At 33.5% G+C, this 23,882-nt stretch overlaps 1 protein-coding gene and 1 long non-coding RNA gene across 12 annotated transcripts in view; one reads left to right on the top strand and one right to left on the bottom strand.

The window, feature by feature from the left end:
• The window catches only part of LOC105212274 (unconventional myosin-XVIIIa), a 115,361-nt gene that overhangs the window by 10,016 nt on the left and 81,463 nt on the right, over nt 1-23,882 (bottom strand). For 4 of the 11 annotated variants that reach the window (XR_008470050.1, XM_011184151.3, XM_011184153.3 and 1 more), the window contains 4 exons: nt 23,138-23,365; nt 6,779-7,144; nt 6,520-6,702; nt 6,364-6,459 (listed from right to left, as the gene is read on the bottom strand). Coding sequence is in view for 10 of the 11 variants with exons in the window: in XM_011184151.3 (XP_011182453.1) it covers nt 6,364-6,459; nt 6,520-6,702; nt 6,779-7,144; nt 23,138-23,365 (873 nt within the window). In the remaining variant the exon portion in view is untranslated. Of the gene's footprint in view, nt 1-1,559; nt 2,712-6,363; nt 6,460-6,519; nt 6,703-6,778; nt 7,145-9,169; nt 11,723-12,871; nt 13,214-23,137; nt 23,366-23,882 lie in introns of those variants that run through there. The other 7 variants (XM_011184159.3, XM_054225716.1, XM_054225717.1 and 4 more) reach the window with 7 other exon arrangements.
• LOC128919931 (uncharacterized) lies at nt 17,649-22,101 on the top strand. The gene is made up of 3 exons (XR_008470051.1): nt 17,649-17,756; nt 19,554-19,622; nt 21,755-22,101. It is a non-coding gene; the product is annotated as an uncharacterized LOC128919931 (long non-coding RNA).

Genomic DNA, 23,882 nt, shown 5'->3' with positions numbered 1-23,882 from the left:
AAATCGACGCAGTTTTCAGTGGAAATCGTTAATAACGTGTGAAACAACGCTATCATTTATGCATTTTGGGGTTCATCTTGAATGGACTCTGGCGAATATTGACAAATATGGTAGTTTTTAGAGCTCTTAGACTTACTAAAGTCCGATTAAGAGTAAATTGTGTATTGTTATCAGTATTTGAGATTATTTCAAATGTGGGCGATACACTATATTATAAGAGTATACTTTTGCTATGGAGTATTGACAAAGCGAAAATTATGGATCCCTGGTGAAAGAAATCATTCAGTTCATAACCTGCCAGTGAATTCATTGGTGGCCTAATTTACACTTTGGTTTCTTTTAGGCAATTGTCGAATACTTTACCTTTTCGGACCAGTCAGAAACTACACTAAAGCAATGTAGAGAGATACAGTTGACCCTTCCTAGAACATGTAATTTTAAATACGGCAATAGGTCAAATGGAGTAGGCACATTAGTTCGTAACTAAAGCATTTCTCTCAATTTTCTACTCAATTTTTATACTCTCGCAACAAAGTTGCTTAAGAGAGTATTATAGTTTTGCTCACATAACGGTTGTTTGTGCCACCAAGAAATAAAATAGTTAGATATGGGATTATATACATATATATAAATGATGATTTTTTACAAAATGGGAAATGGGCGTGGCGTCGCTCTCTTATGGGTCAAAAACCATATCTCAGGAACTACTCGACCGATTTCGATGAAGTTCGGTATACAACACTTTCTTGACTCCCTGATGACACGGACGAAATCGGATCACAACCACGCCTACTTCCCATATAACTCAATTTTGAATTCTTATGATTCGTTCACTTTATAAAATATACATTAGGAACGAATGAAGATAGTGGAATAAAACTTTACACAAATACTGTATTTGAGCTGTGTCATCACTTGCGAAAAAATTGTCAAAATCGGACCATGACTTTTCAAGGGCCCTGATATCGAACATGAAGAACTCAGTGTCTAAGGGTAATTTTTCACCGAAAATATTGGTAAATCTCTCAGATATTTTAATGTAATTCAGAGGGAATTTTTTTTCTTCTAACAGTTTGTCTCTGTACCAAAAATGGTTAAAATCGGGTCATAACTTCTCCCAGATCCCATATACCTAATTATAAGTAATATTAAATTAAGTGAGCGTATAGTCTTCGATACATTGTAACTTGGTGGTGAAAACGAGTGAAATCGGTTCAGGAATTACCTCAGTCCCCATATACTATTTATGATGATTTTCGTTATTATATGATTAATATATAGGTCGAATTTTGTTATCTTTATAAAATTACATCAATAAATTGCGAGAGTATAAAATGTTCGGTTGCATCCGAACTTAGCCTTTCCTTACTTGTTTTTAAGTACATTTGTATGAGAGGATGTAAACATATAAACGGAAGTGCATATCTTATCATATGTTTTTAGTCATAAATATGTAAACTTATATACATATGTATATAGAACGTAAGTTTATAAATATCATAATTATGCAGCTGTTGACAAAAATATTGGTAAACGCTTAAAAAATGAATGAAACCTACTTGCAGCATTGAAGTGAAACGTAGACGACTCATCATTTAAGGCGGTGTAATGTGTGTTATCTTGTATTATTTGTAGGTATTGAATCCACAAAATGTATGAACGAAGCAATCAAAGTTTGCTTTCAAAAAAATATTTTAAAACTTATTATAGATAAAATTTTTATTCACAAAAACACATGTATTTTGTATTTTATGCACATTATAATATTTTTTTTTTTTTTTTGCTTGTTCACACATTTGAAACTGCAGTGGCGCCCATTAAACGAGAATTGAAGGCATTACGTTGACGTTACAACAGACAAATGTGACAAAATTTGGGTTTCACAATTTTTATATTTTTATTACAGTTTCACTTTGGTGGTATCAACACAGATGTTGCAACTGTACAACTACAACAAAGATTAATGTTTACATGTGCACTCGTAAAAAGTTCACATAAATAATAATGCAATAGCGGCGCAAGAAAAACAGTAAAATAATTGTAATGCAACACACACTAAAGTTGTAGTAGTACAACAACAAAATTTAACATACAACAGTTTTCCGCACAAACTTTTACACTTTTATGTGTATTTTTTTTTTTTGAAATTTTCCATTTAAAGTTTACGAGTTCAAAGTCAGTTAGAGATTTCTTTAACTTTTGTTTGCATAAAAAAGAGTCAATAATGCTGGTGCATTGTTTACTGTATATATTTTCCTCTTTAATTTTTTAATTTCGTCACCCTGTACAGGCACAGCATTTTCTTTTTTTATTTTAGTTGACAGCTGTGTTGAGTTAGCTGTAATTACTCAGGTGGCGCTACAAATAATTTAATTTCAAAAAAATATTTATTTTGTCGTCAATGTCCGCATTCTATTATCGCGCTAATGAGTTATTTATATTTAAATACTTTTTGCCGTCAGATAATTTGTACCAAATCAATTAGCGCTTATCAATTTACAGGGCCTATTTTCACTTTTTCACACATCTATTTTCGTTAAACAGTCACAAAATTATTTAAATTACAAAAATAAATAATTCCTGCAAAGTCACATTCTATTAGTGGCTTATAAACACCAGCACAACAACAAGCAAAACACAAATTAAGCGTGCAAATAAACACTAGTCGAAAACTGAATTGACAACGTTCAAAAAACGTGCGTGGAAATGAAGCGTACCCAACCAACTGATAGCCGGTTAGTTAGACAGGCCGGTTGGCTGCTTGACTGCTTCACTGGCTGCTTGATCGTCTGATAGTTTCCAACTCACTTGTTTTGTTTGTTTCACAACACAGCCAATGTTAAGACTCAAACAAAGTGGAAATAAATAAAGAAGTCAGTAAAAAACATAAAAAACCAGAAGAAATGCGAGCGGAACGCAGCGCGCTGCTGTCGCAAGGGAGCGGTGTTGAGAAGTTATCAAAGCGTAGCTAATAACTAACCAAACGGAATGGGAAAAAGATACATAGTACACACATACACATATGAAAGAAATGCATTGCTTTAGAGTTTTGTGATTCTTCTGACTGCAGACAACACTATACTATAGGTATATAATGGTAGCAGGGGTAAAACAAGATGCAATAATGCTGCAAGTACACAAACAAAAGCCAAACAAGAGCACTATAATGCTTGCTACCTAATCAATAGTGACTGACCGAATAGTGTCTAGTTCGGTTATCGAATGAATTTGTGTGACAAGGTTCATTTGATGTCAAACTGGAAACGGTAGAATATATAGTATTATCGTAATGCGGTATAGAGTTTTTAGAATATTTTCGAATTCATGTAGATAAAATAACTATAAATTCATTAATTATTTTTTTTACTTTAAATATAAAATAAAATAAGTAAGGAAGGGCTAAGTTCGGGTGTAACCGAACATTTTATACTCTCGCAATTTATATATTTAACTTTATTTATATTATATAATACACAATTTGACCCACATATTCGTCATATATATTGTATAAAGTCCATTGAAAGTTGGAAACCATAATATTAGGTTAGAAGTACCGAGGTCCTCGTGTTCGATATATGGGGCCTTAAAAACCTATGGTCCGATTTCGGCAATTTTTAGAATGGGGCTGCCACACTATTAAAATAGTATTTGAGCAAAGTTCTGCACAGATATCTTCACTAATACTTACTTTATATATTGTAAAGTAAACGATTCAGATTGTCTTCAAAGTTCTGGTATATAAGTAGGCGTGGTTGTGAAGCGATTTGGCCATTGCGATGTAAGGAAACTATTACAAACCAAGTTTCATTGAAATCGGTCGAGTAGTTCCTGAGATATGGTTTTTGACCCATAAGTGGGCGACACCACGCCCATTTTCCATTTTGTAAAAAAAAATCTGAGTGCAGCTTCCATCTGCCATTTCTTATGTGAAATGTAGTGTTTCTGACGTTTTTCGTTAGTGAGTTAACCCACTTTTAGTAATTTTCAACCTAACTTTTGTAGGGGAGGTGGGCGTGGTTATTATCCGATTTCTTTCATTTTTGGACTGTATTAAGAAATGGCTAAAAATACGACTGCAGAAAGTTTGGTTAATATAGCTCTATGGATTTGCGAGATATGTACAAAAAACATATTTGGGGGCGGGGCCACGCCCACTTCCAAAAAAAAAATACATCCAAATATGCCCCTTCATAGTGCGATCCTTCATACCAAATTTTATTTCCATAGCTTTATTTATGGCTTAGTTATGGCACTTTATGTGTTTTCGGTTTTCGCCATTTTGTGGGCGTGGCAGTGGTCCGATGTTGCTCATTTTCGAAAGCAACCTTCCTATGGTGCCAAGAAATAAGTGTGTCAAGTTTCATCAAGATATCTTAATTTTTACTCAAGTTACAGCTTGCACAGACGGACGGACGGACGGACAGACAGACATTCGGATTTAAACTCCACTCTTCACCCTGATCACTTTGATATATATAACCCTATATCTAACTCGTTTAGTTTTGGGTGTTACAAACAACCGTTATGTGAACTAAACTATAATACTCTCTTAGCAACTTTGTTGCGAGAGTATAAATATAGAAATTAGGTACCGATGAAATAGTGGGTAGAATAATTTATTAAATTCATCCAATTCTAGCATTGCTTGATATAATTAATAATTGTGAAATAATTAAAATTTACATAATTTTCATACTTAAATATTCTTACAATACATCAAATAAGTCAAAAATGCTACTTGATTTCTTGGAACTAGTCGTTCGTATTTGATTCTTATTATCAAATATTTTAATCATTTTAAGGCCAATAAAATATTTTATCAGGTCCTCAGTACTCATATAATACCTCTTAAATACACCAACTATTAATACTTTCGAAACTATTACGCCTGATAGAAGAGCTAGCATAAGAAGAAGAAGCACTCAGTTGAGGAAGACCCGAATATTGAATAAAGGAATATACATATGAAGGAGCTCCGATTGGAAAACTGGAGAGAGACCGCAAATCGACAGAGTAGCTTGGAGGCGTATCGGTCAGTAGACCAAAGCTCGGAACATTTTATATTAACACAACAAACATTATAATTGAAATTCTCAAACGTTGGAGAAAATATTAATTTTCAATTTGAAGTTCAACATTTATGCAATTTGAAACACAACATTATCTCAAACTTTTCTCAAAGGCTATTTGTCAAATTTCTTTCCAGAGATTTTGTTTGAGATTTTGACATTCTCAAATTGAGAACAAAGGAAAATTTCATATTAAAAATGTGCCTTTTAGTTTAAGAATGGCTATGATTTCAAATTAAAATACATTTGAGACCAAGCATATGAGATTTGAAATCCAAACGTATCTCAATTTGGAAATCAACAAAAATGTTTGTCTGGAAATATTTATATAACTTCGTTTACTCTTTTCAATATTAAATATTCGATTACTTAGATTTTTTTATTTAATAAATCATACTTTTCATTTTTATAAAAAAAAAATAGTATTTCGATTTTTTATATTTATTTTTATATTTAGCCACCACTGTTGCGCTAACAGTTGTCGAATTGAACATGTTCGAATGTTCGATGCACTGGTATGAAGCGAACCAATGTCAACTCCACACATGTGTGCACAACAAATTTAAATTTAACAACAACATCAACAGCTATGTTTATAATGGAAAATGTTAATAAAATGTTCAGCAAGGGCACTTGTAATAAATTAAAATGAAATAAACTAAACAAATTGTACAAGCTTGATTATTTTATTAGCGTTGAAAGGAAATATGTGTGACCAGTAGAGAAGAGTGTGGGACGGAACATTGGAAACAATACCAGATTTTGAAGCAAATATGTAAATCAGAATGGTATGAGTGAAGGTTGGTGGAAATACTATGAACTAATGTGGAACATATTTAACTAAATGTATAGATATAAAAATGGGATCGAAAGCACATTAATTAATATTATCGTAATATGAAAGGCAACGCAAATATTATAGAATCATTCAAGATTCAAAGAAACGAAAGAGAACAGGGTCTACTGTTACCAGTACATACACGGCTTTATATTCAATAACATTTCTCAATATACATACCCGAGTAGAGAAGATTGAAGTTGCGATTGGAATTAAAGCAAGAGATTTGTTACTATGTATGCTAAGAATATCCCTCTTGGTAATTTCTATTATAAATAATAAAACTAAACTAGTCATGGAAGTATCACTATTGTCGTTTTACAGTTTGTAACAATTTTGGGCATCCTATGATTTTGATTCTACGACAGGGCGATTTCCCTTCTTTTTCATATATGTAAATAATTTTTTCTTTATAAACTTCTACACTATCTCTTCAAAAAAATTGAAATGACTCACCGCTAATGATTGCTCCAAAGTGAATTTCTCTGCGATGAGTACGTCCTTTTCACGTGATAACCTATCCTTGGTTACTCTTTCTTGACGAGCAGCATCCTATAAGAAAATTCACGTTTATTTAAAACAATAAAAGGCAATTAGGTGTCTATAACTGACCTGCAACGATTGACATTCCGAATCGAATTTACGCTGTTTCTTCTCCAACAAATTATTGCGACCATTCTGCTCTTCGAGCAACATGCGCAAATCATTCATTTCATTGGTCATCTTTTGCGCTTTGCGCTTCCATTGACCGACAACTTGACGTTGCTCCTCGACCTCTTCGTAAGCATCGGAGAGCTAGCGATAAAAATAATAACAGTGAATTATTTATTTAATAATAAATGATTATATGTTATTGTTTTGGCTTACGCACCTTCTTCTCCAGCTGTTTCTTCAGTCCCACTAGCTGCTCCAGATCGTGTTCGTGTTGTGTCTGCAAACGCCGCTTGGTGAACTCGAGTTCGCGCGCCACACGCTCATACTTCAGCTTGTAAACACCGCTGCCGCCTTCCTCATTCTCGGGATCCTCATCTTCGGATATGCCATTCAAATCGGATTTGGCGCATATCAGTTCCATTTCCAGCTTCTCGCTGGTCTCTTGCAAATTTTTCACCTTATTTTGTTGCTCGTTGAGTTCCTTTTCGAGTTTCAAACGTTCGGCGGTTTCAGCTTCGAGACGTTCGGTGGCGATATTGGCAGTAGAACGCTCCTCGGCGAGATCCACTGTCATTTCGGATAACTGGAAATTGAAAAAAAAGGAAATGGAAAGTGTATTATATAACGGTATACAAATATGTAAATATTTATAATACAATATAATAAAATTATTTTAAGATTTTCTAAGAATATATAACCTAATAATACGATTCTTTTTAACTCGACGCGCTTAATTTTCCTATCTTTGTTGTAATACTAATTTTATAATTTGCGTGGGTCGTTATCTTGTCTTCGGAAAATTTTAACACCTGCCCAATAAAGAATTTGGAAACAATTACTCACACATTGTTTTTCTTTATATTAGCAAATGAACACTCACTGGTCTTGTATATAATATATACATACACATATATATCATATTATTACTGACACAATTAGACCCTAATGTGTCACAGCATTTTATACTTCTCATGGACGCATGGACTCATTTCAACACATACAGATGTACACTTTGACGCAACTTTGTTGATGCGGCTGTCAAAAACCACTCATTAAAAACAACTACAACAACAATTTTAACTTCTCATATTGGTATTGGGGAATCCAAAGAACACGAGCGAATGAACAATAGTTTCATTTTCCTCTTGCTTTTTGATCTTAGAAAGACACAAAGAAAAAAATATTGGAAATTTTATGATTGGCTTGGCAGGCATCCAAAATTATTTGTTTTTTTGTTGAGATTTTTATGAAAAAAATATGAAAAATTAGAACGATGGTGACAAAATAGACAACCAAATTCGCAATCGAATTGCCAAAGAATGTCAGATTTGCGTTAGTTACAAAGTGATATATGTGCACATTAGGGTAGCGCACAACCTTAGAATATGATTTTTCCCATTTGATAGACAAATTATCTAATTAACAATTTGTATTAAAAATAGGTAGAAATGAAGTAGAAATTGATAGTTTTTTTTATTTTATAAAAATTACTCTAATCAAATAGTAAACATTTTTCAATTCAAATTTGGAATACAACCTATATTTCTTTATACAACGACAGTAGAAAACTAATATTTAACTTTACATTTCAATATGTAGTTCAAGCATCTTCTAATCCGATTAGGTGTAAGGAGACCTGTGGAGCACCACTGAACCACGAAGAAGAAATCTATCGTCTGACGTCAAGATAACTCAAAGAGACGGAATATACTCAAATTTAATAATACAAGAGTGAAGCACTTGCCACTTAAGTTCAAATGAAGTACGTATATGTAGACCCAGAGAATTGAATTAAGAGCGCACGTATCCGGATTATAACAAAATCATGAATCTTAGCAATGGGGAACAGTATCAAAGTCGCACTATATTGCCTATATTTTGACACGGGTTTTAATTTTCGAAAAGCACCAAAGCTGAAGCAAAAATTATAGCTTTTAGTGCAAGCTGTTATAATATATTCATTCAGTCATTTAAGAGCTTTTATGTAATATAGTACTTTATTTTAGACAATAAAAAAAAGAAACTCAAACAAATCTTTAAAATAAGAACCCCCCTAATACATAAAAGTATACTCCGTAAAATGCCAAGCACCAAATGATTACGTCCCTATTAAAAACTGAACACAATAAAAAAATAGATACATACATACATATATACTAAAATATATTGTGATAAAAAAACACATGTGAAAATTATATTCGGCCTTTATAACGACCTAGACCGATAAATAGGAAAAGAAAATAAAGAATGTCAAACTAAATTAAGACATTGGCAGTGAAAAATATTCTTTAAAAAATGCCAGAAATAAGTAAAAGTTTATACTATAGAGACCGAAGGCTATGGTTCTTCCTTTTTTCGTAAAAAATTTTAAGCTTCTTTACAATGTTATACTGAATGCTCTCCCACAAGGGTTTTATATCAGAGAGTATATCTGTCAGAGTGAGACTGACAGAAGTTAAATGTTTAAACCTTACAGCTCTACTCTAAATTAATTTAAGAATTCTCTCGAGATATTATCAGTGTGATCTTCGCCGTTTAACTAATTACTTAGCGACTATGTCCTAATGAACTCATCCGCACACGCTTCGAACCAGAACACTCTTCCTACCTCATCCAAATTGTTATCGTCTTCCTCTTGTATGGTGCGATCATCATCTTCATCGGTTACCGATAGTTCGCGTGCCATCGAATTTGAGCGCGAAGTAGGCGTGTGTGGCAGTGTTTTGCTCAGTTGAAATGCCTTCGTGAGTATGTTTTGTGAGGAGCGTGTACGTCCTACCGATGAGCTGCGCTCCATGCTATTACGTTCGCGTTGGCGCTCAATCAAACTAATTGTATCGTAATCATCATAAATTGAATTAGTTGGTGTGGTGCGGCCACTGTCCAAACTACCGGCAACACTACCCGGTGGACCCACCGAGCCCGTACGACGCGAACGTCTGCCCAGTGCTGTCCACTCTTCTTGCACATGATCGGTGCGACGCAAAAAGTTTTGTATCTTCTCCGAAAGGTATGACGAGGTGGTACGTGGATCCTCGTATGAAGGTGAAGGACGAAGCGTTTGATGCACAGGCTGCTTCTTGCAACCCAAGACGAATGAGAGATTTGCATCGAAGACCACTGGAGATTGTTCGAGGTTATGCATTTGATAGACATCGAGCGGATCACCGCGTGTATAAGTTTGTGGGAAGACACGACGTGGCGGTGTTGTAAGACGTGATGGTGTCGAGCGACCATTTGTGAAGCTAGTTGCCTGCGATGTGCTAAGTGATGAACATCGTGAAGATGTCGACAAAGCCGGACTCGGTGAACGTTGCGAGAGCGTACGTAAGCGTTCTGATCCGTTACAGCGTATAGCATTTCCACTCGAACCGGTTGTTGAGAGGTAATCTGTTTTGGGAAGAGGTAGTTTCAATGATACCTCAACGGCTGTTTCGTTAGCAGAAATCGTGTTGGTATTATTATTACCGCTAATTCTTGAAGAAAACGACGACGCTGACGAAACAGACGATGAAACACCGTTACTACCATAACCATTACTGATGGAAGACCTGCTGGAATAAGTGTTACTGGTAGAGGCGTTGGAGGCGGCCGCGTTAGCTAGGGATTTGGCAAGTCGGTAATGGTAGGAGGATTGACTTTTCGCATCGTTTAATAACAGACCATCCTCAGAATCGTAACTATGTTGTGTACGTCGTGAGCTACGCGTTACTGTGGTGTTGGAACTGATGCTATTGCTGCTACCAACGCGTTCGCGTTGCTTCGACAACAATTCGACTTGTTTGCGTGCGCGTTGTTGTTGTGCTTGTGGCGGTACGGGTGGGCGTGAGGAAGCATTGGTACTAACTGAAGTATTGGAGGACAGCGAAGAGGAGCTACCGCCGCCCTTACTTAGTGGATGGGGATGATCGCCGCCGTTTGTGGTCGGCGGTGGTGATAGTGGACCATTGGAGGCACTTGAGTTGGTTGTATTCGTGTTTGATTTGGACGACAATACAAAGGTGCTAGGTTTTAGAAGACCAGTTGAACTCTGCGGTTTCGAAGTGCGCATAGCTTCTAGGACACGCTCTAAAAATTTAGAATTATCTATAGGCTTTTCATTTGCATTTTTTGTGTTGCATGGTGAGGTTTGCTGGGTTTCGACATTTACTGCTGATAGTTGAGGGGTTTGGGATTTAGACACGGACTCTGATTGTGTGGTAGTCGAAGTTGTTGTGTGCGTGACAGTGTTGCCATTTAATTGTTTTGTGTGTGTGGTCGTTGATTTTTTATTTATTTGAGTTTGTAACTGAGTGGTCAGTGTACTAGTATGTGTTTTTGTCAGATCCTCGGAAGTTTGAGTATCTGTAATGGTAGGGACTTTCGTCGTCTTCTTTAATGGCGTAGTGTTGCCATTGACTGTGGTGGTATTCGTCGTGAGTTTGTTCTTGCTAACTGTTGTAGTTTTCGTAGACTTGGTGGCACTGTCGCCAGATTGAGTGGTCTCTTCTTGCTTAGCAGTGGATGCTTTCTGTGATTGAAGCTTCACGGTCGTACTGGAACGTTCGACGTTCTTTTTTATAGTATCAAATTTTGTACTACCATTTGGCTTCTTTTCGACTGTAGAGTTTGTTGACGTCTCTGTTGAGGATGAACTGGTCGGTTTACTGTGATTATCATCAGCCACTTTATTAGCGTTATCGCCATTATTTGCGGTTGCCGCTACCAAATCAAGTGCAGGTTGCAAAGGTGGCATTTTATCGGACGTCGGTTTTGTTGATGTTAGGTTTGCTTGTGTATTAGTTATGTGTGGCATGCTGTGACGTGCTCATTACGAATTAACTCCTCTGAACAGGCATCATACACAAAAAAGTTGGTTTAAAAAAAATTCAACAAAACAAAAGGTTAAAGGCATTCACTCTGGATAGGTGGGATAAAAACTGCTTCTTGATGATGAGTGGTGAAGATGATCTGCCAATTTTCGGTTGAAAGGATCTTAGAATGTAGCTGGTATGTGAAGCCTTTGTCGTTAGCGAATGTATTTGGTTCGTTTTTGAATTTTTGAGTTCGTTGACTTCGTTGTATTTTCTTGTAAGGCAAATCGGTTATTTTTTAAAATTTAAATAATTAAAAATTTTGCACTCAAAATAATGTGTTTTTTTTCGAATTTTTTTTTTGAAATCTGCAGTATTCGAATATTTGAAAAATAATTTTGATGAAAGCACAATTTTAAAGGACTTTGGTTGATTTGAGGTGCCTTATAATTAATTAATAGGTTTTTAAGGTATTTCGCGAAAAATTTGAGCACAGAAATTTGTTGGTTTTGGTTTTGCCATAAAACCTTTTTAAATAATAATTAAGTATTTTTGAAGTAATTAAATTTAACACTTTTTCAGTATTTTTTTTTTTTGAATTAATTCAGTTATTGAATTATCACATATTTTTAATTCATTATCTCAAAATATTTTAATTAATTATATTTTATAAAAACATTATTTTTTGATTATTATATTTTGCTTGAGATTATTTGCTTGTCATTTCATTACTTTCCTTTAAATTTATTTCAGTTAAAAAGGCTTTAAATTCTTAAAGCAAATTCAAATATTTGTGTATAATTTCCATAGTTTAATTGTTTTTATTTAAACTTCTATTTTAGCTTCAATAAAAACTAAAATCAATTAAATTTATTTTCATGAATTATTATTATATTTAATTACTATTGAAATATAAAACTATTAATAATATAGTAATTAATATTATATATTTTGAAATTACTTTTTTATTTATTTATATTTTGATTTTCGTTTTAAATATTATTTTCTTTTGTTATCTAATTTTTGTATGAATGTACTTTACTTATTTATTCTTTAATTTATTTTTATTCTCAACGATTTTTTATTCCAATTGGATTATATTTTATATTTTTTTCTTTGTTTTTTTGTAATAATTCTATTTTATTTTATAATTTTTATTTTATTTAATATATTTTTTCTTTCGATTAAATTTATTATATATTACTTTATTCATATAATTTTATTCTATTTTTTTTATTTTTCTAGTTTCTTTAATTTTATTTATTTTTTCATTCTTGTGTAATTTAAAATATTTTAATATTTAAAAATTATATTTTGTGCTCAATTTGATTGTATTTTCTGTTCTTCACTTGACGACTTTAATTTTCGTTGGCAGTTGTTGGATTTTTCTCAATTTAAATATTCATCTGCACACATTCAATTTGTCATGCACTTCAGTTTTGTGTTATCATGTATGAAAAAGCGCAAACAATAATGAAACAAAAATATTGTGTGATATTCATAAAAACTATTCCCACTTTTTCAATACAATTCTGTTACACTATTCCAAGGTTTTTTTTTTCAAAATTATGCTACAAAAATATCCGATTTCCGTGCACAGCGTTTCTTTCATTTATTTTCGAGTAACACGGACCGTTGCGCGACCACTTTCTGGTGAACGGTTGTGCTTAGCTATCTGTTCAGCGCGAACCGTTAGCTATTTTCGAAAATTTCGGAAACTGGCTGGCGAAATTCATGCAAAATTTCAAGCACTCAGCGGTTCACTGCGCGTTCGGTTCGCCACTGCTACTCGGTACTGACTGACTACGGCGACTGGCTGATGGACGGACGCTGGTGATCACTTTTCAGACAGCGCGCTGGGAATAGCACAAAACACCAAAACGCTCAGTGATTATTTTTTGGCAGGCAATTGGATTCTCGTTGGCCGAGCTAATATGTACTAGGTACCGGCCAATTGCTTGGCAGAACATATCCGTCACTAAAATTGCATACGCAATTGACTAGAGATCGCGGCAAAAAAAACGCTTCTCAACTAACGGTTCGTGAGTATGCCAAAGCGTTGCGAAAATAAATTCGACAAAAGTAAGACAAACAACAACAAAACGCCAAGAAATTAAACATATTTTGCGAATGCTTTGCTTTTCCATCGCCTATTTCCTGCCGCGGTCGCTGCGTTGTTTTGCCGGTGGCCACAATTAGACGCACTAAACGCAGACGCAACAAGCAAACGAATTCGCCTGAAGCGTTTAGTGTTCTTTGACTCTCACAGCGAATTTTCAAACGATCGATTTGTTGGGTCGCTGGGCCAAGCGGCCTGCAGCGTGCATTTAACCGATTTTCGCACTAATTCGCTACTATTCTGGGGCTATGGCTTACTTTGCGCCACAAATATGTAAATACGTACATCTTCCATACAGTTATGCCGCAAATGACTTCTTGTTTTTGCCTGTCCAAACTGCCACTCAATTTGTTTATTTGGCTGCCCCAGTAGCACCAATTTTTAAAAATCGAGCAAAAAACAATATGTCTGTATGCGTTTGCACACTTCTCTACTTGTTTATTGTAATAATAAATTTTGATCTTCAAAACTTTGGCCAAATGCTCGACACTGTGCGTCTGAGATTGAGCAGATCCGGTGCGTGGCTACTAAGCCGGGTGCTCATACTCGTATACATATATAGGTTGTTTGGGACTACTTCATTGTGAAAGTGCGTCAGGCAAAAATTTGTTTGAACTGCGAACGATTTTTATTTAGTGTTTTTTTGTGTGCTAAAATTTTGTTTATTTTGCAGAGTACGTTTATTCCTTTAGCCGCAATGCAATTTCAGGCGAATGCGAGCACAATGTGGAAAGGTGATTTATGAAAATCGATTGAACGATAATTATTTTTTTATGAAAGTATTATGAATTTTTAAGAGTAAAAAACTATCGTAGAAGTAGCCACTCGAGTTAAGATGGAAGGATCTAAAGCTTTTCATTTTATAGTATTGTGCAGACCACGTCAAATATAAAAAAACAAATTACAACAAGATTAAATAGTCATTAAAATAATCATTTACAGAACAGTTAAGTTTAACAGTTTACTTCAACGAACAAGATCTGTCACTCGTATGCATTTTTTTTGGCAATTTTCGAGTATATTTTTTAGGACAGAATTCCGATATTTAATTGGTCACTTAATTAACGGTGAATTTTAATATTTTGTTTTCGGTCAATCGTCACATTTCATCAGCTTTCAGCATTGAACAAACTAGTCCAAAAGTGTTTTATGACATATTAATATGCTGTTATTGGTTATACTACACAATTTTGGACCCTGGATGGGTTATACGGTTAAAATCCTGCAGGTGTGGCTTCCGAAGACCATAAAGTCCATAGAAACCATCGCTTTTTCTTTCCGAATGAGAGGTTGAAAAAATATAGAAATAAACAAGTAAGGAAGGGCTAAGTTCGGGTGTAATCGAACATTTTATACTCTCGCAATTTATTGATGTAATTTTATAAAGATAACACAAGTCGACCCATATATTTGGTATAAAGTTCAATAGAATAACGAAAATCATAATAAATAGTATATGGGGACTGAGGTAATTCCTAAACCGATTTCACTCGTTTTCACCACCAAGTTACATTGTATTGAAGACTCACTTAATTTAATATTACTTATAATTAGGTATGTGGGATCTGGGGGAAGTTATGACCCGATTTTTACCATTTCAGGTACAGAGAGAAACTGTTATAAGAAAAAAATTCAGAGGGAATGAATTACATTAAAATATCTGAGGGATTTACCTATATTTTCGGTGAAAAATTAACCTTAGGCACTGAGTTCTTCTTGTTCGATATCAGGGGCCTTGAAAAGTCATGGTTCGATTTTGACAATTTTTCCACAAGTGATGTCACAGCTCAAATACAGTATTTGTGTAAAATTTTATTTCGCTATCTTTATCCCTTCCTTATGTATACATTATAAAGTGAACGAATCAGAAGGATTCAAAATTGAGTTATATGGGAAGTAGACGTAGTTGTGAATCGATTTCGCCCATATTCCACCCGTATCGTCAGGGTGTCAAGAAAGTGTTATATACCGAATTTCATTGAAATCGGTCGAATAGTTCTTGAGATATGGTTTTTGACCCATAAGTGGGCGACGCCACGCCCATTTTCCATTTTGTAAAAAAATCTCAGTGCAGCTTCCTTCTGCCATTTCTTATGTAAAATTTGGTGTTTCTGACGTTTTTCGTTAGGGAGTTAACCCACTTTTAGTAATTTTCAACCTAACTTTTGTATGGGAGGTGGGCGTGGTTATGATCTTTTTGGTTGATTTTTGGACTGTATAAGGAAATGGCTAAAAGAAACGACTGCAGAAAGTTTGGCTTATATAGCTTTATTGGTTTGTGAGTTATATACAAAAAACCTATTTGGGGGCGGGGTCACGCCCACTTTTCCAAAAAAATTACATCCAAATGTGCCCCTCCCTAATGGGATCTTATGTTCCAAATTTCATTTTCATAACTTTTATTATGGCTTAGTTATGACACTGTATAGGTTTTCGGTTTCCTCCATTTTGTGGGCGTGGCAGTGGACCGATTTTGCCCATTTTCGAAAGCAACCTCCTCAGGGTGCCAAGGAACATGTGTTCCAAGTTTCATTAAAATATCTTAATTTTTACTCAAGTTATCGCTTGCACGGACAGACGGACAGACGGACAGACGGACGAACAGACGAACAGACATCAAATCTACTCGTCATCCTGATCATTTATGTATATATAACCCCATATCTAACTCTTATATTTCTAAACTAAACTATTCAAAACTATTATACTCTGTGCAACAGGTTGCGAGAGTATAAAAACATATAAAATTACATTTCTTTGGGGCAGCACTCTTGAGACGAGCTCCTTCAAATTAGTATTAGTTCACCTCTAATTTAATATAACTATAAAGTTTATAATAACTACAAAAGGTATCTTTGCTTGAATCAAGGAAACATGCAAGACTTTCCCATATAAAAACTATGCTTTATTATACAATATTGCGGTATAACGCCTACACAACATAGGTACATTTGTACAAAAATATTTTGACATTGATCTATATTAGAGTTGCCAATGCATTCTAATCTCACAAAACAACAAAAAATATGCACTTAGTATACTAATACAATAAAAAAAATCAAGAAAAGAAAATTTTGAAAACATAAGTGCACTTCTAAGAGCCAAGAAACAACAAGAAATTGTAGACAGTTGTACACCCGGGCAGAATAAGACAAAAACAGAAAACAGCTGTTTGGCGATCTTCTTGGGTCTGAAGTAAAAAATAAAACACTCAAGGCAATACGATATGGCGAACGTGAGTGGCGTATTTTTAGAATTAAAAAGTCAAATAGAATACAGAAATTGTAATATATTCTCATATTGTATAAGACACAACTATGCATGTACATTCATATAAATATTTATGTGGTAAAGGTTTATCTTTAATTTGTTACGAAATGTTGCACAACATTTAATAGTGGCCGATAATTAAGATCTGACAATCTTGACAGTTTATATGATTATACTGTATGTATATGACACTGGTTGCCAGTAACCTGTTTGCAGTGAATTCTCGCCTTGTTCTGAATATTAAATTGATTTGAAAATATATTTTTCGATTTCTTGATAATTCAAACAATTAAAAGTTCGAAACTTAGTTAGATTGTCAACTGACTCAAAATGTTATGTAAAACACTACACAAAAGGTTTAAGATGGATTACGATTGGAAAAAAATTGTATATAAATGACAATATAATCAAGTGATTCTCAGATTAAGGAGCTTAAACAATATTCCTTAGGGCATGTTTTTTATGAGAGTTGTCACATTTGGGGAATATGATAAACGAATGCATGTCTAAAGAAATAATTGTGAATTATCCCAAATACATAACCTTCTCCATTCTTCCTCCTTTGAATTCTTGAATTAGAAAACAAAAATCTGTCACACCTATTTCTTCTTACTTTTTCCACTATTATTTCATTTACTTGTATGGTATATAAGAAAAAATATATATATTTACCCAACGATTACGAAATGCGCAGAGAATACACGCCAAGGCATATTGTATTGGTCAACATGAAATGTAAATAATTTTAAAATCGCCGAAATGAAAGTGTAAACTTGTCGAAAGTAAAATTAGTGTTTTTTGTAAATACAATAGAAAATTACATTAATTTATGATATCCGTGCTAAGTGAAACGCCAAACAAATGTAAAAGAAAATAATTGAGAAGAAAAAAACAAAATCGAAAGGAAACTTTGCAAACAATCGGATGCCTGTGCAAATTGCATAGATAAACAGGAAGAGTCTTAATTAAGAAGAAATGTGATGGTGTAAATTTGTATTGGATACAGAGTGGTGGTATGTAACTTTAAGACAATTCGTAAAATTAGCAATGATAAAACTTTCCGGAAAGGTGATCGCGTAATACTAATAAACTTAGGTAATCAATATTAGAGAAAACAAAATTATGGTGAGTTTTATCTAACTCAAACCATTGGATGAAGTCAGTAATTTAAACCAACCTTAAATACTTCGGGAGGACAAGAAAGAAGACAATGAACAGATGATCCCAAAATCTGGGAAGTTCGATCTGTCCTTAAACCTCAAATAATCAGGTATATAAAATACCATGAGTACAAACATATTTTTGACAGATGGGCCTATTAATGATAATTAACTCATTGAAATCAAGAAACATAAACAAACGCACATTAAAATATGATTTAAACAATTGTTATTCATTATGGCATTTCTATTTATTTTGATAACGTAACAGCTGTGAAATTTCAAAATGAATGCAATCTTGCGAAATTACACCAATGAATGTGCTAAAATAGCTCAATTTAGTAAAAAAAAATAAGAACTTATTCGTATTCGGAAGACATCGTTTCTAAGGTATATAGATTAAGATAAAAACCATTACCGGTTATTAAAACAGCCTACTTAAGAGTCTACTTAAGTTGCTTTAACATATTCTCAGACATTTGTATATAAAATGTTTTATAAAAAAGAGAAAAAGACCCTCATATTTTCCAAATATTTTATACACATTTCTTTTAATCTATATTTAATTTCCACGCGATTAATATGTTTATTTTTAATTATTTCAGTTCTTAGACTTTTAATTGATTTTTATACGCATACCACCGATTTAGCATTGTCTATCTTCCAACAAGTTGTTTGGGAATTCACGAGTACAAAGGCGTTTTACGTCAATATATGTATGTATGTATGTCGTATGTTCAGCGATCGCTTTGACTCATTCGATAAATACGAGCCATAAATACTTGTGCATCCTTTTTTTATTTCACGAATAGAATTGTATTTGAAATATGTGCTGTCACTGTGGCATGTCTATGGATGCGTATTTTTAGTTGGCCTTTCTAATGCTGACCGATAGAGCATCGAACGAGTGCGTACGAGTGTGCGTATGTGATCGAGTGATTTACTCGTTCGATTTTTGGCAATGCATGTAAGTTCGTAAAATTCAGCGATTATTGGCGTCAGCGGAAATTCGACGTTTAACTTATTTTATCTATTTAATTGTTGGCTGCTAAACCAAATTAGTTATAAGCGGTATATGAAGAGGAAATGCTGAGAGATGTTATAATTTTAGTGGGTGTTTATTTCTGTTTTAATTTAATAATAATATCTTAGTAATGTTACTTAATGATTATATATTAAGTAAATTATTGAAAGGTCAAAGATCGATTAGGATATAGATCGATCGATTTTAGAAAATATATGATAATATAGGTATTTCCGATAAAATTTAAATAAAAGCAACTTTAAATAACGTGTGCTTTATTATGGTAAATAAGTTTGAGAAAATTCATAGAAAAATTAGATCTGAACAGTATCGAATACCCCAGTCACCTTGAAATCCGACCACTATAACTATACAGATAATATTTACCATATTAATGAACGAACGACTATCCTGTTAATAGTTAAGATCTCCAATATCATTATATCGATTATTTAGGGTATCCTACCCAAATTGATCTCCACATATACATACTTCATTATGCAACGTTGCTCTTTTTAGTATGATCTAATCATAGATAACAACTTTATAGTGTTATTATGAACAATTCTTCTTTTAATATAAAATTATAGTAAAAAAAACTTTTTTCGGTTTATATTTAATTTCAGCAAATTATAGTAAAGTGTTTCACATTCAAATACCTGTCCGAACAACCAGATGGCGTTAATGATTGCTTGGTAAATATAGTTTGTTCGGACGCTTAATTAAAAATGTTTATGCTATGCTATTATGTATTTGTTTTAGTTTTCTATATATTAGAATTTTTTTATGAAAATAAAAATTATAATTACACTTATTTATTAACATTTTTAAATTTCAAATGTGTATTGTTATTTTACATTTGCTCGAAATTAGTTCATGGTTGTTCGCACAATGTGTTTAAAGACCTTAAAATGCAGAATTTCCAAACTAAGTATTTAAGTGTGTATGTATTTGTCAAGTAATAATATTTAGTATACATTTTTTAAAGATTTGATTTATGGCGCTGTTTTGCTAAAATTAACGACAACAACAAATAAAAAGCAAAATGGAAAATTTGGTCAGCAAAAAAATAAAATTCAAATTGAGCTTAATCGGTCGTGACACTAGCAGGGAGCAGCTGTTGTTGCACAATTTTCGGAAATTTTGAAAATTTAGAGTTTCTTAAACTGACAAGAGAAATAAATATGGTAATATTTAAATATGAAAAGATGTACGTAATTAGATAACAGTAAAAATAATAATTATGGAAATAATAACTAAAAGTAAAATTAAACAAGTAAGGAAGGGCTAAGTTCGGGTGTAACCGAATATTTTATACTCTCGCAATTTATTTATTTAACTTTATTTATATTATATAATATACAATTTGACCCACATATTTGTCATATATATTGTATAAAGTCCATTGAAAGTTGGAAACCATGATATTAGGTTAGAAGCACCGAGGTCCTCGTGTTCGATATATGGGGCCTTGAAAACATATGGTCCAATTTTGGCGATTTTTAGAATGGGGCTGCCACACTATAAACGTAGTATTTGTGCAAAGTTCTGCACCGATATCTTCACTAGTACTTACTTTATATATTGTAAAGTAAACGAATCAGATTGTCTTCAAAGTTCTGGTATGTAGGAAGTAGGCGTGGTAAGGAAACTATTACGAACAAAGTTTCATTGAAATCGGTCGAGTAGTTCCGGAGATATGGTTTTTGACCCATAAGTGGGCGACGCCACGCCCATTTTCCATTTTGTAAAAAAATCTGAGTGAAGCTTCTATCTGCCATTCCTTATGTGAAATTTAGTGTTTCTGACGTTTTTCGTTAGTGAGTTAACCCACTTTTAGCAATTTCCAACCTAATTTTTTTATGGGAGGTGGGCGTGACTATGATCCGATTTCTTTCATTTTTGGACTGTATTAGGAAGTGGCTAAAAAAACGACTGCAGAAAGTTTGGTTTATATAGCTCTATTGGTTTGCGAGATATGTACAAAAAACTTAGTAGGGGGCGGGGCCACGCCCACTTCCCCAAAAAAATTACCTCCAAATATGCCCCTTCATAGTGCGATCCTTCATACCAAATTTTATTTCCATAGCTTTATTTATGGCTTAGTTATGGCCCTTTATGTGTTTTCGGTTTTCGCCATTTTGTGGGCGTGGCAGTGGTCCGATTTTGAAATAAGAAATAGGTGTGCCAAGTTTCATCAAGATATCTTAATTTTTAATCAAGTTACAGCTTGCACAGACGGACGGACGGACAGACAGACATTCGGATTTGAACTCCACTCTTCGCCCTGATCACTTTGGTATATATAACCCTATATCTAACTCTTTAAGGTTTGGGTGTTACAAACAACCGTTATGTGAACAAAACTATAATACTCTCTTTAGCAACATTTGTTGCGAGAGTATAAAAAAAAAAAAAAAATTTAAAAATTTATTTTTTTAGATATGTAATTCAAAATAAAATGTAAAATTTTGAAAAAAAAAAAATTACATCCAAATAATAATTAAGAAATTACAAAACAACACTAATATCAAATGTAAACTAGAAAGCCAAATTAAAAAGAATTTTATTCAACAAATATTAAAAACATTGTTGCAGTCATTTATTCATTTTATTTTTGTTTTGACATTGTATCTGGAATTTTTGAACGCAAAAATGCATTATTTGTGCCAGCGAATTAATAAACAAAATAATTTAATTGTATGTAACTGTAATCATAACAGAGTGGCAAATGCCCGCAAGTTCGTTTCACAGATTTTTCATTCGATTTGGATTTATTTATTTATTTTTTTCTCATTTTTGCACATATTTTATTTATTTTGATTAGCCGCCATAACAAAGTGCGAACAGCATGGCCTAAAGTGAAAGACCCGCAAAAGAATTTGCATTGGCAGGACAACAAAAACAATAAATAAAATATTGCGTGAATTTTAACACATTCGCAATGAAATTGAAAGTGCGATAACTTGTAAACAAAAAATCTGTAAAAAAACATTTGTAAAAAAATGCAAAAAAAATTAACAAAGCCAAAAAAAAATCAAATAAAATTTAGATATTTTTAACACAGTTAAATGCATAAAATTTTTTATCTGGCACATTGTTCTTTGTACAGCTCAACAATATTTATGATTTCGTTATTCTCGCATAGCTCAAGTGGAATTTTCATTATCGTGTACGAGTATATTGTATGTGCAAGCATTTGCTTCAATAAAAGAATTTATAGCATATTTATCAGCGACAACAATAACAATTAATTAAATTGGTGTATTATGTGCAAATTTATGCATTTGTGCATTCCATTGTGCTTAAGGGGTATGGAATCTGCATATCTACAAGTCGCAACAATAGAGTTATGCATATGAGGGTGTAATATACTCGTAAAAGCTCCTTCAATATTTATTAATCTGAAATCGTTTTGACTTGTGAAAAAATAACGGATTGTTTTGTGATTAGAAGCAACCCCGAGAACCCCAGATTAACGAGTTTCGTCAGATTCCAATGAATTTTTGAAAAAAAAGCGTCCGCCATTTTGCATTTTGAAAAACTGACACCGGATTCGTAACCCCTAAAACCGTTACCGCTAAAACCCCGAAGTAGCGAGGTCAAGCGAATCCGATGAATTTTAAAAATCGCTGTCCGCTGTATTTGTTTTCTGGGGTTATGTCAAAACCTTGATCTGAAGGGGTTCGGATTCAGGGGCCCCAAAAACATATAATACACATAGTAAGACCCCAGGTCATAACAAATTTTTTTGTGAGGCTGTGTTATGGATAGTTGAACCCGTTCTTATACAAAAGTAGGAAACCAGATTTAACACTGGTCATATGGTGTGTATAACTAACTTAACCTAATATCTATGATATTATTAGTTTTAAAAAGCGTCTGAGGGTTTCATATTAAAATGAGAAAAATTCAACTAAAGAATTGTAGATCGAAAAGAAACCGGATATTTTTCACTATAGACGAGGAAATGGCGTCGGTCTGAGTTCTAAGATGATTTTAACTAAATTATGATTATTATGTACTTATTTAGAGACTCGCTAGATACCTAGGTCGTGGCATATTTGAATTTATAAACTTAAGGCATATTTCTAAACTAAAGTACTCGAGTAAAATTGGTATACTATGTATAACAATATATATAAATCTATAATTGGATATATTTATGATTATTGCTTAATAGAAACTCATGAACACTTCTTTCACTCACCTTCGCTTCCAATTTCTGATTGTCAGTCTTCAATTCGTTGCGATCGTTTTCGATTTTCTCCAATTTGGCACGCAGCATTGCCAATTCATCATTCGCCGATTTCAATTGCTCCTCGGTGCGATGGACATTTAGCAGAGGCGTAACACGCACCAAGAGGCGCCACCAAGGCCAATCACGAACGGCGAGAAACGCTTTAACGTTACGTTGTATGCAACGTACGGCCAATTCCTGTGATTGGTAGTAAAAAAAAAACACAAGAACAATAAAAACGTAAGTACGTAGAAATTAATGTACGTAATAATAATGCAAATATTACAAATAACAATAAAATTGTATTTTAGTTAGCAAAAATTGCTATAAAAATTCATAAGCGTATTGAAAAGCGATTACAAAATGCATAACTATAAAAATGTGGCAATGGAAATTTTAATTTAAAACAGGAAATGTACGTATGTGTATGTGTAGATAGTATTTACGGGCATACTTATGCATGAACATCGCTAGATTTATGACAGAGTGTCAGCAACATATTCAGCAAATCTGACAACTAACAAACTGCCAAGTATCACTAACTAGTTTGACGATTGTTGTTTTCCCTATAACATAAGCTATTTGTTGCTGTTGTACCATATTAGCAAGTGTCTGTTGCATACGCGCACGAGTATCGCCAACAAATCAATAAGCAGCAACATGCAACGAGGAATGCATTTTAATTAATATTAATGGCAACAACAGCAACTAAATA

The sequence above is a fragment of the Zeugodacus cucurbitae genome, chromosome 2 (genome assembly GCF_028554725.1).
Source record: "Zeugodacus cucurbitae isolate PBARC_wt_2022May chromosome 2, idZeuCucr1.2, whole genome shotgun sequence".
Taxonomy (NCBI): Eukaryota; Metazoa; Arthropoda; class Insecta; order Diptera; family Tephritidae; genus Zeugodacus; species Zeugodacus cucurbitae.
This window is presented reverse-complemented; position numbering and strand designations above follow the sequence as displayed.